Here is a 15,250-nt window from a genome sequence, read left to right as displayed (position 1 = left end):
AAGTGGGAGAGGCAGGAGGCTGAACGACAGAAATGTGGCTCAGCCAGGAAAAACCTGCTGGGCGTGAAAAACACACACTAGTTATGAGAATGCAGACAATTGCAAATATCCTCCTGGCACAGACATACAGACAGATAGTTTGTGTTTGGTATTATGATACAGGGACTCTCTTCATGTTTCTATAGTTCTGAGGATAAGAAGGCAGACATGCAGAGGCAAAAATAGAAGCAAGGGAGTGTCCATCCATCACGGTGACTGTCTGAAGAGCCAGATCGATTGTGTGCATGTCTGTGTGTGTGTGTGTGTGTGTGTGCATGTGTGTGTTATTTGATGCACTCCACTACCTCAGCAAGACGGGGCCAGAATGTGAGTGGGCAAACCGTGATGTGACTTTTGAAACACAGACACACACACACACACAAACACACGAGCGCTCTCTTTTTCTCTTTCTCTCTCTATCTCACACACAGACACACACATGAGCGCACACTGGTAAACCAGGGAGCTTAAGGAGATAAATACCAATGCTGTCAGGAAGAAATTGACCTCTAAGGCCAGCAAACAAACAAACAAAAACACGTCCAAACATACACAGCAGCCACCTCTCAGTCTAGCACAGCGGTTAAATTACTCGTTTGAGCTGCACTGGTGAGTCTCTGTGTGTGTAATGTGTGTGCAGGGCGTGTGTGTCCGTGACTTTGCTCATGTGTTCATGTATGCCCGCCCTCCCTGCCTTTTTATGTGTACCTGCCCCCATGATGATTGCCAGAGAATGCTTAATTAATTATTTTCCTCTACATCCGCAAGAGCCTTTCTCTCTCTTCATATGAGCTCTGCTACTGCTCTGATCAGTTTAATAGCTTTTTCGTTTCCTACTCTGTCTCTTCCTATTTGTAAGTGTGATGAATTACCTGCTGGTTACCTAGGAATCTATTACCTTTGCTGAATACCAATGCGCCATTAGCGATGAATTGGTCCAAGGCCGACACTGGCTTTGAGGTCTGTGAGAATCTCAATGTTCTGTGTGAGCAAATGCAGCTTCTAACCAATGCAGACCAACTTGCATGTGTATCCACACACACGCACACACACACACACACACACACACACACACAACACATACACACACCCAACACATAACACACAAACATAGATGCTGGGTTTCTCCAATTAAAGACACAAAATGGGAATAGTTAATAGTTATAATAATAGAACAGTGAATGGCCTGAACCTTTGTTGGTGTTTTTCGTATATTACTTGTTTGCATTTGTGAGTGTGTATGTCGGGGTGCACACATTGGTGTGTGTGTGTGAGTGTGAGTGTGTAAAGGTCATGCCTCTCATCTCTAAGTGAGCCTCAGTGAGAAGGACTGAGTGGCAGTACTCATCAATATTAACTAATGCCCTTCCTTTCATCCACCTCATAAATCCATGGAAACAAACACACACACACACACACACACACAAAGGTATGGGGAGTTATGTGTGTGTGTGTGTGTGTGTGTGTGTGTGTGTGTGTGTCTTGGTGTGTTAAGGAGAGAGAAAAACTGCAATAGCATGGTGACCATTATGATTAAGAGGAAATGAAATGAAAGTTCTGTTAGTATCTGTTAGTATAATCCAAGTTCAAAACAAGGAAATCAAAACAACCACAGAGACACATAGATGGTGATAGATGTGACGATGTAGGTGTAGGTACAGGATGTGCTTCAGCAGCTCATGTGTCAGTTTAAGCTTAAATAAACTGACTATGCACACGTCACAGCGTTTGACCCACACCACAAACCACTTAACAGCTAATGAGTAATGAGACAGAGCAATGACACACAGAAAATGGTGTGTGTGAGAGAGAAAGAGAGAGAGAGAGAGAGACCGAGAGAGGGAAGAAATGCTGTAAGAAGGGGCGAAAATAAAGGTAACGTGTGAGCATGACTCAAGGAAATTGGAGGTGAGAAATGAAGACATTAGGAGAAAAATCAGACAACAGAAAATCACCATGTTTTGTTATGATTATGTGCGAGAGCATGCATGTGCTTACGAGGGCAACAAAAGCAAAGTGAGAGGAATGAAACGGAAGGAGAAGAAAGTCCACAAATGGAAATCCTTTGATCAGAACATGACAACAACAGCAGCTAAGCCGGGAGAGTGAAGAACAACAAAAAGACGTCACAGACAATTACTGCAAACACGTCTCTATTCAGTATAAATACCCCTGCGTTTTGCTAAGGCGACGCATAACACTTAAAATCCACTGTCATCTCATCTCATGCTTTTCATCTTCCAAACGCCAGAGCGTGAAAAACAAACACAGAGGAAACAGATATTTTTCTGTTTACAGCGCAACTATCATGCCCAGTGGGAAAATAGGGGTCTTAATGAAACACATTTGACAGAAGCTTTTATTGTGTGTGTGTGTGTGTGTGTGTGTGTGTGTGTGTGTGTGTAGGTGCGGGTCAGCTGTTAAAGAGTCACAGTCTGCCTTTTATCCAAGTGAAGTCACATTACCTGGAGGGGATGTGGATATTCAGAGAGACATACTGAATGGTCTAATAATATTATTCATTGTTCATTACTACTGAGGCATGAACAAATACATAAGACAATACAGCACTGACCTGGAATTCATATACAGCTTAAAAAAAAACAAAAAAAAAACCCTCCATCCTTCTTGACCACAGCAAGATAATGAAGCTGTTTTTCTGATTGTTACTTTAATATCACTTGGCTGAACCAGACCAAACACTGCAGCTTGTTGTGGGAGGATTTAACTCAACCAGCTTCAGGGTTGGTAGTCTGTAAGACCTGCAATAAGACTGTCTCATCTTGCTTCAAGGAACCGCAGACCCATAAAGAAGAATTTCATTAATATGAGTTTCAGTGCAGCTTTAGTATCAGTATGATTCCCTAAATGCTGTTTCATTGGCTGTTTCCACTATAATAACTAAAAGTTTTTCTGTACTTTTAGCCAACTGGCAGCGTTAGTCCAAAAATATTTGGGAAGTTATTGGTCTTTAAAAACTCATCACATTCACAGTGAAGTACCACAACTCCCTCTGTTGGCTTTAATTTGTATTTGACTGTTTTAAATGTCTGATCTACATTGTTTTGAAATGTCTTTAGAGACATTTCAAAGTGGTCCCATTCTCACCACTCGACTCACTCGAGTGATTGGCTGATGCTCAAAGTCCCACATGTAAAACACTAACTTTCGGAAAACTGCCTTTAGTGCTTGTTTTGCACACACTCGGGACATTTTACACCACACATTAAAACTACACAGTTGTACCTATTGGTCAATTTAAAACCATCATCACAAATTGCTCTGCTCTTCAATGTAACTGTTTTTAACTGTGTTCTGCTGTTGTTTGTTTCTTTTCTCGTGCGTTCTTTTGTGTGTATTCATTCTGTTTTAAGTATACTCTCGACATCACTGAAAATGAAGGCATGCCCTTACTGATTCTTTGAGAGTTAAATAAAGGTTGAGTTAATACATCTTTAGTGACATGTTCTGGGCACATGAACGATGTGGAAGACTGAGCCACCAGCATATTATCGCCTTTTAAGTGTTAGCAAATAGTTGCGTATTTATACATATAGCAGATTCAAAGCAGCATTATAATTCATTTCAAGTTGTGTTTCCACAACTGATGAATATAAGTCCAACATTCACTCTCCTTTTGGTCTCCATTAACTTTTGAGGGAAAATATCTGGTTCTTAAGCTGCTAAATGTTCCACTTTGTTCACTAGCTAGTTGCTGACTGTGTGTGTGTCGTTTGGTGTTGGCTAACTAGTGTAAAGTAGGGTTTCAGGGTGTGAACCCACTAAAAAACAGCTGCAACTAAAAATGATGCGATTTCAGACTAGGAAACCAAAACAAAATGCTGAAAGACGCTAAAAACCTTTGTAGAGGCGAGGGAATCTGCAGGACAGCAAAAGACTTGTCTTTGGGCTAATAACTACAAGTAATCCCATTCACATACATGTAGTTATGCAATCCAGTGTTAATATAAAAATATTGATATCTTCTTTCAGATGATACTGAATGTCTGTGAAAAGCTAGACATTGTGAAAAAGGACCCCACTGTTATTGCACAATTGGTATTAAAGAACAAAAATGTGTCAGAACTGTTGACAAACATTATTGAATACTGTAGTCTAATTCTGCCTGAGCGTCACAGCCTTCAGTTCTAGCTGCAAAAGCACGAACATTTACTGCCCTTAAAAACTCCTCTCACTACTTCTAGTGCATTGAGATGTCAGTTTTACTCCCTGGCAGTGGACTTTTTAATGAAAGAAGTGAGACACACTGAGAAAGAGTCTGTTTTATTGTGCCACTAAATGAAATCAGATTACCTGGAGCAAATGTGCGGATTCATTGCGACATGCTGCATTCTCTAACAACATTGCTTGCTGTTTGGTCATTACTGCTGAGGCTAGAATAAAATGATGTAACAGGGCGATTCTTCAGGGAGCACTTACAGCACTCCACAAGAGCCACAATACATATGCACGCAGTGAATACTCTTGAGCATTTTGATCGTCACTGGTGATTTAAAGGAAAATGAGAGAATGTGAAAACTGACACTGTGGTGAGGAACACTGCCACTGATGTCTGTGTGGACATACTGTCACCAGATGTGAAAATTACATTTAGTGTCTGAACTGAACAAAACTTAATCCAGTGCAGACAGTCATGAGGGTGGAAAGCCTACAGTCTATTTCTGCATTGCACTGCAAGTATGTTCTCTATAATTAAAAACATGGAGTCCTGAGTATCTTACATTGCTCCTGCTATGTGAGGGGTTTTGTTTGTGAGCCCCTATTCAGTTTTCTTGACCTTGTTTCAAGTGGAGAATTCTGAGTTCCATGACCCCAGTGCTGCAGAAATAATAGAATCTGTGATTAACTGAAATACTGCATGAAAACAAAAAGATATTTCTCTGCAAAATCTCATTCTCTTAGTGTGTAATACAGTTACAAGGAATTAAACATCTGATTTTCCCTTTTTACAGCTTCACATTGTGGCAGTAATCCATGTATTGCATTACCATGAGCTTTTAAGTGTTGATTATGATAAAATTCTAAGCAATGGTTTTGTCAGTCTTAACACTGCAATTCTAAGATGTTTTCCATTTAAAAATTTCTAAATTTATCACTGAGGCTGGAGACTGAGTCAGGCACACTAATATAGCAAACAAATCACGATCAGACCTAAAGGATTCAAATAAAGAAAATTTCATTTTGCACTATTTGTTTGTATATATGACCACTAAAGTTTTGCCATTTTTTTTTCAGTACGTAACTTTGACTTTAACAACAGTTACAATTTCTGTGAGTGTGTGTGTGTGAGACAGACATCAGACACTGATTTCAAAACATCCAGTAGAGCTCACTATAGTTTCTTTTCTTTCCCACCATAACCTTTTTTGTTTTTTTTCCTGTCTCAGCAGCTCTTAATAAACTCCCAACTTGGAACTTAGATGAACTCCTACACAGCAATTCAGACAAAACACTGTGAATATGAGCCCAGATACTTTGTGAAACTGTTGGTTTTCAGGCAGTTAGCTTGACTGGAGGAAATAAGAGCCATTAAATTTGAGAGGCAGCTTTGAACCTCTTGATCAGTGGAGCTGCCATCTCTAGAGCTTGCAGGCGCAGGATTCATGACATTATGTAAGGCACAGTATGCATAGAAAATTATCAACTGAGCTGCAATGCATTTCTGTATGTATGGTTGCTCTTCCCCACTGTTTCATTATCACTATTCCAGTAACAAAAACTGACTTTAACTCACCACTGAATTGGGATTCAAAGTTTTACTAACTGGGTACTAAGAAAATAATGCTCCAATAAAGGTGCCTGTGAATGGGAAAAAAAATTGAAATTAATAAGTTATTACCATGCTATTACCCTGAACCAGATTATGCATCTTGATGCCGGGAAAAGCATTTAGAGCCCTGTCAGAGTCATCCGGCACTTCCAGTATGCCAGTAACATGAATAAACGAAGGCTTGTTGCAATGTAAATCTCTTTGCCCTGCCAGGGTTTCAGATATCATTCCACTCTATTTCCCTCAGTGTGGCCATTAAGAAGACATATGACCATGCAAAACGTCACCAATAAAGATGATGGTACAGTGCTATTATTGAGCGTCTCAAATCATCTACAAGATGACTGAGCCGTTTAATGAAAGAGGTGAGCTAGGAAAAGGCTCGGAGAAATGCTGTCTGTAAGGAAGTTGCAATATATAAGGACAGGTTGGCAAATCAATGTGCATATGTGTCAGTGAGAGAGAGAGAGAGAGAGAGGGTGGGACTGCAAAATAAATTGTGTTTGCGTGTGTGCGCGTGTGTGGGTGCGTGGGTGGGTGCTGCAGAGTTGTAGCAGGGTGTTCCAGGAATCTATGTGATCAAAGCCCTGAATATGTAGAGTGATGAACTCTTTGAAAGTGTGTGTTTATGTGTGTGTGTGTGTGTGTGTGTGTGTGTGTGTGTGTTTTTGTACATGTTTGTCTTTATATTCATCACTGTATTAACAGCCTTTCAATTAACAACTAAATCACCGCAGACGCAGTTATTTTCTTGTCAACGCGGGAAACAAAGACTTGTAAGGGTGTGTTTCCACTTTCCATTTTTAATGGGCAGGAAAGTGCTATGAGACTGAAAAAAACCCTGAAAAAGAACAGCACTAGGAGCTGTCCACAACAATGTCTACCACCCTCAAGTTTGGTCAGTTTGTGAAGAGAAACTTTTAACTTTTAGAATTACACTGAACTGTAAAGTCACTGAAATCTGTTCTTTTTCTGACTATTCACATTACCCTTCTAATGTAAGATGTTTCTTAGGACAGATTTATAGTGCACACAAGGGGTTAACAGGAGTCCACTTGTACGCAACACTAGACACATGTATTGCATGTGATCAGGCTTCTGCTGTTATCATCTGTCTCCACAGTTCTGCACAGTGGTCTCTATGTGGTAGCTCCGTAGCTGCCCCTGGTGTATAGCTACATTTTTCAGGAGGCGCATGTCAGCTTTGGTGTAGCCTAAGTGTGGCATTGCTGGAGTGGTTACGTGCGTAGGTAGCAACAGCATATCCATAAATCAAGCAACCTGTTTTACTCCTGTGTTTTCAGATATCACTGATGCCAACAAACCTTTAACACGTGAAAATCTTTTGCCTGATCTCCAATGGTTTAACTTCTCTCCTTGCTGCAGTGATGTTCAAGTATACTCCAGGACCCTGTGACATCACTGTTGGGTGTGGTTACAGGTGCAACCAATCACACTTCTGGCCACACCCAACCACACCCATCAATGCTGCTGGTTGGGGACATAGGTAAAAAACAAAGGCTTGAAACTTTCAGCCAGAGAGGGCACCAGAACACTGTTTTTAAGCCTGATGTGAAGTTACACTTTAAAATATTGGGATAGCAGTTCTTTGTTTTGTATGTTAGTGGTGGAACTACTCGTTTTTTCGCTTCACACAAGTCACTGTGATGAATAGAGAGATAATGGCAATCAGAAAAGAACACCCAGTGACCCCATTCCCATTTACTCTGTATAATGATGCCTGTGTTGTTTACTATTATGATACTGTTTTTATGACATACTGTCTTTCTTTGATTGAACCCCGCAGAGTTTACAGATTCAATCTAACCCACCCTGACGGAGTCACACACTGATTGCCATCCAATTACACTGCATCAGAAATGTTTTGTTATGGCCCACATTCTGGATTCTGGACAACAGATTTATTCTAAAAGTGACAAGCACCAACAACTAATGGAAAAGCCAAGGTTACACTGAGGTGAAGCATAAATATTTAATTAGACTGTTATATTAATCCAAATACAGTAAATACAGATGTGAAGGAAGATAAGATTTTAACTTTTGTCTTGTCATGAGTGCAGGTCTAAAAACCATTATCTAATCCAGAATCTTAATCACCACCACATCTCCACATTAATTAATTTTGCCCTTAACTCCAAACAACAGAGGGACAAAATGACTGACACCTCAAGGAGATTCTGACTCCATCAGTTTAACTCAATCAGGCTGCAAGTATAATCAGGTGAAGCCTACATGTAAATGCAATCTGTGGCAGTCAATAATACATAAACAGTATTGACTTGTGAATGATTCACTATACAACAAATCTATATTAACTCTCGATGACAAATGAGGTTATGCATCACCGCAATAATAAACCACCCAAACCCCCAGACCACACCACACATTATCATCATTAGAGTAGGTGCTGTACAGTACGAATAGAATAGAATAGAATAGAATCATTTATCATTTGTTTTAGTTTTGGATTAAAAAATGGATTAAAACTCAAGTATCATCCCACATATCAAGAAACACATTTACAGCCGTGGCAACACATCATCGTGTCTTTCAGCTCTGGCACCACAAATCAGGCATAACCAGCTCTTTGTTACAAATCCTTTCCTCTCCATTTCTCTCTCCTCTGTCCCTAATTCACCTTATCACTTTCTGTCTATCTTCATCACATGCTGTCTCAGCGGGGTTTCTTCCACGGAACACGCACAGCCACATTCATGCATGCCCATGCACCACAGTGACACACAGGTGTGCACACACGTACGGATCTGGATTTGGACAGATGTGTCACTACGCACGCAGGCACATGCGCATGACCGCAGGCACACACGCGCACGCGCACACACACACACACACACACACACACACACACACACACACACACACACTAACACACACACTAACACACACACACACTGCAGGTTTTGGTTATGCTAATTCATGTGCATTATTTTCTATAGGCCAGTGAATCGAGACACAGCATAGTGAGCCCAGTGGAATAGTTTGCCTCTCCACATCAAAAAAGAGGAACTATATGAACAGATGAAAGAAAGTAAGACACAACAACACATCTACAGGACACAGATATACATATCTATATACTAGAAAAGAGACAGGCACACAGGTATGCATGAACACACAGGAAACAACAAAGAAAGATTGACAGCAGCAGAGGATATATGGATGTGTGACCCTGGGAGAAGAAAATGGGTTGTATTCCCTCTGTGAATAGGAAAAAACGATGGGGACCAGGGATTTTTATGATCCGTTCAGGCTTCCTGAATACTAGAATAGAGAGGAACTGGCCAAGGTCAGAGGCAGAATTCTCTATTCTAATTTGGAGCGTTGCTCACCACCCAAAGCAAGAGTCAGGGATTAATTTAGGGATCCATTCACCACGCCTGTGCGGGGGGGTTATGGGGTGAGAGGGTGGATGGCAAAACATGACGAAGAATTGAGGAGCAGAGGAAGGGGGATAGAGTCTGAGGAGATGAGGGCGATAAGGGTAGAGGTTGGAGAAGCGGAGAGAGATGGAGAGACAGATCAAGAGAGGTGGAACAAGTGGGCAAGAATGAAGAAGGGACAGAAAGAGGGTATGAGAGAGTGAGAGAGGTGGATATATGTAGCCTGCAGAGAGAGAGCAGACGGTTCACATAGAACAGCTTCATTCTCAAAACACTCCTCCTCTTATGGCCCAATGCCTCCATTTGTGTGTGTGTGTGTGTGTGTGTGTGTGTGTGTGTGTGTGTGCGTGTGTTTGTGTGTGTGTGTGTGTGTCTGTACACCTATGAGAAAGAGATAGACAGATGATATGTGGGCAGGAAAGAGAAATGGAAATAGACAAGTACAAGAGGAAGACAAACAGCGAAAGGGTTTGATATCTGAATAGAATGAGTAGAATGAATGAAATCTTAAAGTAAAACACAAGAGAGAATAAATATATTTAAAGTAAAACACAAGAGAGAATAAATATATATATATATATATAATACAGGGCTGCATGGTGGTGCAGTGGTTAGCGCTGCTTCCTCCCACAGTCCAAAGACATGCAAAATGGGGACTAGGCTAATGGGATACTCTAAATTGACCATAGGTGTGGCTGTGAGTGTGAATGGTTGTCTGTCTCTATGTGTTAGCCCTGCGATGGACTGGTGACCTGTCCAGGGTGTACCCCGCCTCTTGCCCGAAAAGATGCTGGGATAGGCTCCAGCCCCCCCGCGACCCTACTAGAGGATAAGCGGTAGAAAATGGATGGATTGATATATAATACAAAGGATAAAGCATGCCTTATTCTCCTGTATACTTCTCCTCTTGTCAATACGTCCCATGAAAAGACCAAAGACAACAATATTTTCGTCCATCGCTCATTACTGACTTCACTTGCCTGTCTGTAGCTCTGAGCCCTCAGCCCATGCGTTTCAACTGAAGACATAAATCTTTAAAATGGGGTCATAAAAACTTACATAAATACAGTTTAACTTTTAAATAGGCTACTTAATTTCCTCAAACAGCTGGGCACTGTAGCTTTTAGCTAACTTCACTCAAACAGGAATAAATTGTGTATTTGTTCGAGACTATTTTCAGCTATACTAGAGTATAAAACAGCAGGATATTACATGTGGGACTGATTCAAAATAAACACAACAGTGGCTGTGTGCACGGTAATAAAGGAATGTGTACAGACATACATGTCCTCCTCAGGATGAACTGTGTTAACTTTGGTGATCTGCTAGTCTGTCAAGGAGTTAGACTTGTTAATATGGAGGTCTATCACACACAGGAACAAGCTACCAGGCTTTGGCAACACAGACAATATTAAACAGGATCAATTCATTGTTGGTTTTGGTCTTTAAACGTGATTTGTTGACAATAAAAAATGTTGCTGATCTTATCTGTTAACATACCCTTTCCCAAGTTCATTTCCCAATAAACAGATTAGAAAATCCGTCTTATTCCTCAATATCTGACAGTGTAAGATATAAATTCTGTATCATGTTGTTTCAACTCTTTACTGAAGCTATGTGATGTTTACACTTGCTGGAATCTTAAAACCCAAGACTCCATGTTTTTTTATGGTTGCACCATTCTATCAAATGGAAACACTCTTGATGTCTTGCACATAGAGCACAGCGTGATTTTGTTATAACTAAGCCACTGGTCATTGGTGGATATACTGTGGTAGAAATAGGAATGAGAGTACAAAGAGAGAGAAAGGTTTCAGGCAGGGTTGGACTGGCCATCGAGCATAACGGGACAAATCCTGGTGGACCGTCGCATCGTTGGGGGGGTAGAACGTCAAAAAATCCATAAAGTTTTCACCAGCCCTGTCAGCCTCTTTACTGGCCCTCTCTGTGTGCCTGTCACTTGGGATACAAGCGTGGTCGCACCCCAGTCGAAGTCAATAAATCCAGGGCTGGAGCAATTTCTTTCCCAGTCCAACCCTGGTGTCCGGCACCCACTGTAACATATCTCAGTCAGCTGGGCTTCAGTGCATGCGTGCTGGTTGTAAAACACCTGCTGATTGGTTTTTAACTCTAAGAAATGACTCAAAATTTCCTCTCAGCACACCCCTTTCTTCATCACCAGTAAATTCCATACTCCTCCCCTCACATTATAACAAAGCCACCTGATGTGTATTCAGTGTGTACCTTCCCACTCACACAGATTAACAGTGAACAGAAATAGATGCAGCATGTGATGGTATTCGTGGGTGGGAGGAGGCAGATGGACTATTAATTTTCCAATCATTGTAGGTTGTCTATTCATTCATGTGGGGCAACAATACAGGGGGTGGGAAACAACAAACTTGGAAATTGCATTACACAGTTTGATTTATGATTCTATGTGACTTGCATTTGGCTGCAGTTAAATCCTATAATAATGCCTTGCGGGGACAGAAGACGTCTAAATTCATTTTCTCATGCATAAAACAACATAAAGCTATTGCCAGGTGATAAAAACATTTCAGACTCTGAAGCATTCATTTTATGCCCTTTTCAGTAGCCTTGTTTGACAGTAGGGCAGCTTGAGTCAGCTTCCATTCACCAATTGGAGATATTTAAAGAATCTTGTTAAACACATTGATATAATACCACAAGGAGAAGCACTGTATTGTTGCATTATACTGTATTGATTTTGTTCGCACTGGCTAGTTAACAGCTCGAGTGGTCGATATGTTAAAGTTTAATGAGATAAGGAGGTAAAATATTACAGTACAATCACTCGAAAATTTCCCCAAAATAAGATGGATGCACAATGGTACTGTGTTAATAAGGGGATATGATATGATAAGATACCCTTGAGGGAAATTCAGCTTGTAAAGACATTACAAAAAGCTATTCAAGATGCACCGTACAATGATGAAAAACACTGAGCACCTTGTTCATTTTGCAGCAAAAGAAACACAGATTTTCATATTTTCATGCTATTTTCTTGAATCAACATAACCTCCACACAGTGCTCACGCCCATAACATCTATTTTTCAATTTATTTTTTTTTTTTTTATCAAAGTGCAAATACATCAACTTACTCAAAAACCTATTAAAAGTAAGAACTGAACCTTCGTCTCCTCTCATGCAACGACATTATAACACACACTTCTCTCACCAGGAGGCAGATGAGCAAGAGACTTACACAAAGGGTATCCCGTGGACATTGTTGCCATCTCAATCATAAACACACACAAGGACACACACAGAGATACATCTAACCACGTTCAAGGCATTTAGATTAGCAGGGCTTTCACCCAGTGTCACTCAGCAAAGTCATGTGAAAACACAGACAGCTATAACAAAGCCGCTTGGAGTTTGGACATCTCACCGTTCTGGGAGATAAAAGAATAACAATGATTGTGCCTAAAGACACCAGTCAGATTGAAGGAATACATTTACTATAAAAGCCTTCCACCAGCCAACTGTGTGCTCTCATGGAAAAAAAAAACATCCATAATCATTATGAAAGCAAAAGTGTGGGATGATCAGGATATCAGAGAGTGCGGAGAGAGAACATCAAATAAGCACAAATTCAATTTAAGATTATGTTGTCGACAAGAAAATGTCCCAGCATTTCATCTTAGGTTATTCTTATTCTTTCCTGATCTAACACAAAACAGACCAGTGCCCATTGTAAAATATGTCAAAGACATGTTCAAGTATTCAACAGGACCGGCATACATCTTGATAAATATTTTCTCATTACACAGACATTTTTCATCGTGATAGCATTTTTCATATTTTGACACACACCCACACCTGTAGCATACTGAGCAGATCTGAACTGTAAAGCCTTGTTAACACCGATTTGCCAGTACAAACATCTCAAAGTCTTTCTCACAGGCTTCCAGGTTGAGAGGCCATGTGAAGGATTAGATCTCAACTCCCACAGTACAGACAGGGATGGTGAAAGATTAGCTGTCATCCCTCAAATGATCCGAGAGGACACAAGTACCAACTGTTCCCCTCTGTTCTGAACACAAAGGAACCATTTTCACCACTGTCTGCAACTGTTCCGAGACTAATTTTATGGTTGTAACAAGCTGCAGTATCTCGTGATGGATAATATCTTTTTTGCAGATGGGGTGGATAGTGCTAAGTGGGATTAGATGTGGATAACATATGGATGTGATTAAAAACCTGTGTTGGCCATAATTGTTGGCAAAACTAACCAGTGACATTGCCCAGCACCTACAAATCAACATTTCAAAATGGCAATTTGTTCAGCAACCATTGCAGAAAAGCCAGTTTTCAAACAAAGTCCACCACAGAAAACTCAGCTCCTGTATTGTGCGTGACAAAGATAATGAGGTTGCAATCTGATCCTTTAAATAACTTGAGTTCCTAATTAAAGCAATCTTTACCCAACAGTGTGGTGGGGAGAGAGAATATAGAGACTGAAAAACAAACACGTAGAGAGAAAGCAATACAAAGATAAAGAGCCTCATTTTTAAGTCACTTAAACACTTACATGCGTTGGTGACGGCAAAGCTGTTGGCGGTCTCTATGTTGTCGACATGTGGGACCAGGTTAAAGGGAGCTTCCGTAGCATTAGGGCTGGTGTTGTGAAGGAAGATAGCTAGTCGGAACGCTGTATACTCCTGATCAGTATTCCTAATGAACAACCCGCCTAGAGAGAAGGACAAAGAGAGAGGGCAAGGAGGAGAGGAACATGATGGAGAGGAAAGGAAGTGAGTTATTGTAGGGCGGAGAGGGGTCGGAAGGGTGCGTGGTGAGAGAGGGAGAGAGACAGGAAGAAGGAGAGTAACGTGGGGAAAGAAAGATAGATAGAGAGGGAGGGCAGAGAAAAACAGAGGAGGGGAGGGAGAGAAGAAAGCCAAGATCTTCATTAGCTTTGTTACAAAAGGTAATTTGTCTTTCGGCACATCCTCGCTCTCACACACACATAAACATGACTACAGACACACTTACGGATACCCACAGTGTGTATTTCATTGATGAAGCTGGAGACAGACAGAAAGAGAGAGAGGAGGAGAAAAGAGAAACAACTAAGCCGACAGGAAGGCAGTCAAAGAGATAATGAGTAGGAGAGGATATAAAAGAAAAACAGGAGGGAGGAAGGCCAGATCAAAAAGTGTGCTAAATAAAGGAGGCGCATGAGCCATGAAAAAGAAAAGAAGAGGGAGGTGAGTGCTAAGTGTCAGTTGGCCTTTAAAAATGAGAGTATCCCTCAATACGGTGCGTCTGACAGAGTGAGAACGAGGGGAGACGAGAGATAATAAGAAATAGTGGAGACGGCGTCAGAGGAAGAGTTAAGGAGAATAGGAACGTGACAGAAATTTGGGAAAGAGAGAGATCTGGTATCTCTGGTTAAGAGTGGCAGATCACCACCTCTGTTTGAAAAAGCTGGGGGAGTCATCTGAAGCCTGATTAATAATACAGGAAAGAAAAAAAAGAAAGAAGAAAAGAAAACACGGAAAGCTGTGCTGGAAATAAACTGAAAATATATAAAATACCAAAATATTATAATTGAAAGACAACTGGCAAAGTCAGTCTGTAAGATGATTCAGAGTGTTGTAGGTGGACACAGGCAGTCAGAGATGATAGAATAACTGCAATAGAGCCATGATCAGTATAAAGTTATGAAACATTCACAGAGAATTTGAAAAAGTTCAGGTGCCATTCTGGGAAAACTTAAAGCTGAAATCAAAGCAGCAACATTTGCTTCCCAACGACATCTGGTACACCTGGAAATGTAACTGCCCACTTTTTGTCTCCATGAAATACCGCACTTCTACATTTCTTCATACAGCATGTTGGACTGAAGTAAACTGATGTGACCCAAGTTTAACTGAATCAGACTCAGCTCAACTCAGCTGGATTACAAGCAGATTGTGAAGCCTGGACATCGCATTGGTGGTGTGGGTGGTGGTGGTGGTGGTGGTGGTG

General features: G+C 40.9%; 1 protein-coding gene across 2 annotated transcripts in view; it reads right to left on the bottom strand.

Annotated features, from left to right (window-relative positions):
* gria4a (glutamate receptor, ionotropic, AMPA 4a) overlaps positions 1–15,250 on the bottom strand; it is a 100,726-nt gene that overhangs the window by 83,298 nt on the left and 2,178 nt on the right. For both annotated transcript variants that reach the window (XM_023406629.2, XM_023406630.2), the window contains exon 2: positions 13,812–13,970. In XM_023406629.2, coding sequence (XP_023262397.1) covers positions 13,812–13,970 — 159 coding nt within the window. The remainder of the gene's footprint in view (positions 1–13,811; positions 13,971–15,250) is intronic.

Source organism: Seriola lalandi, unplaced genomic scaffold (assembly GCF_002814215.2).
Source record: "Seriola lalandi dorsalis isolate HSWRI2012SDOR001 ecotype SW California unplaced genomic scaffold, Sedor1 jcf7180002054313, whole genome shotgun sequence".
Lineage (NCBI taxonomy): Eukaryota > Metazoa > Chordata > Actinopteri > Carangiformes > Carangidae > Seriola > Seriola lalandi.
This window is presented reverse-complemented; position numbering and strand designations above follow the sequence as displayed.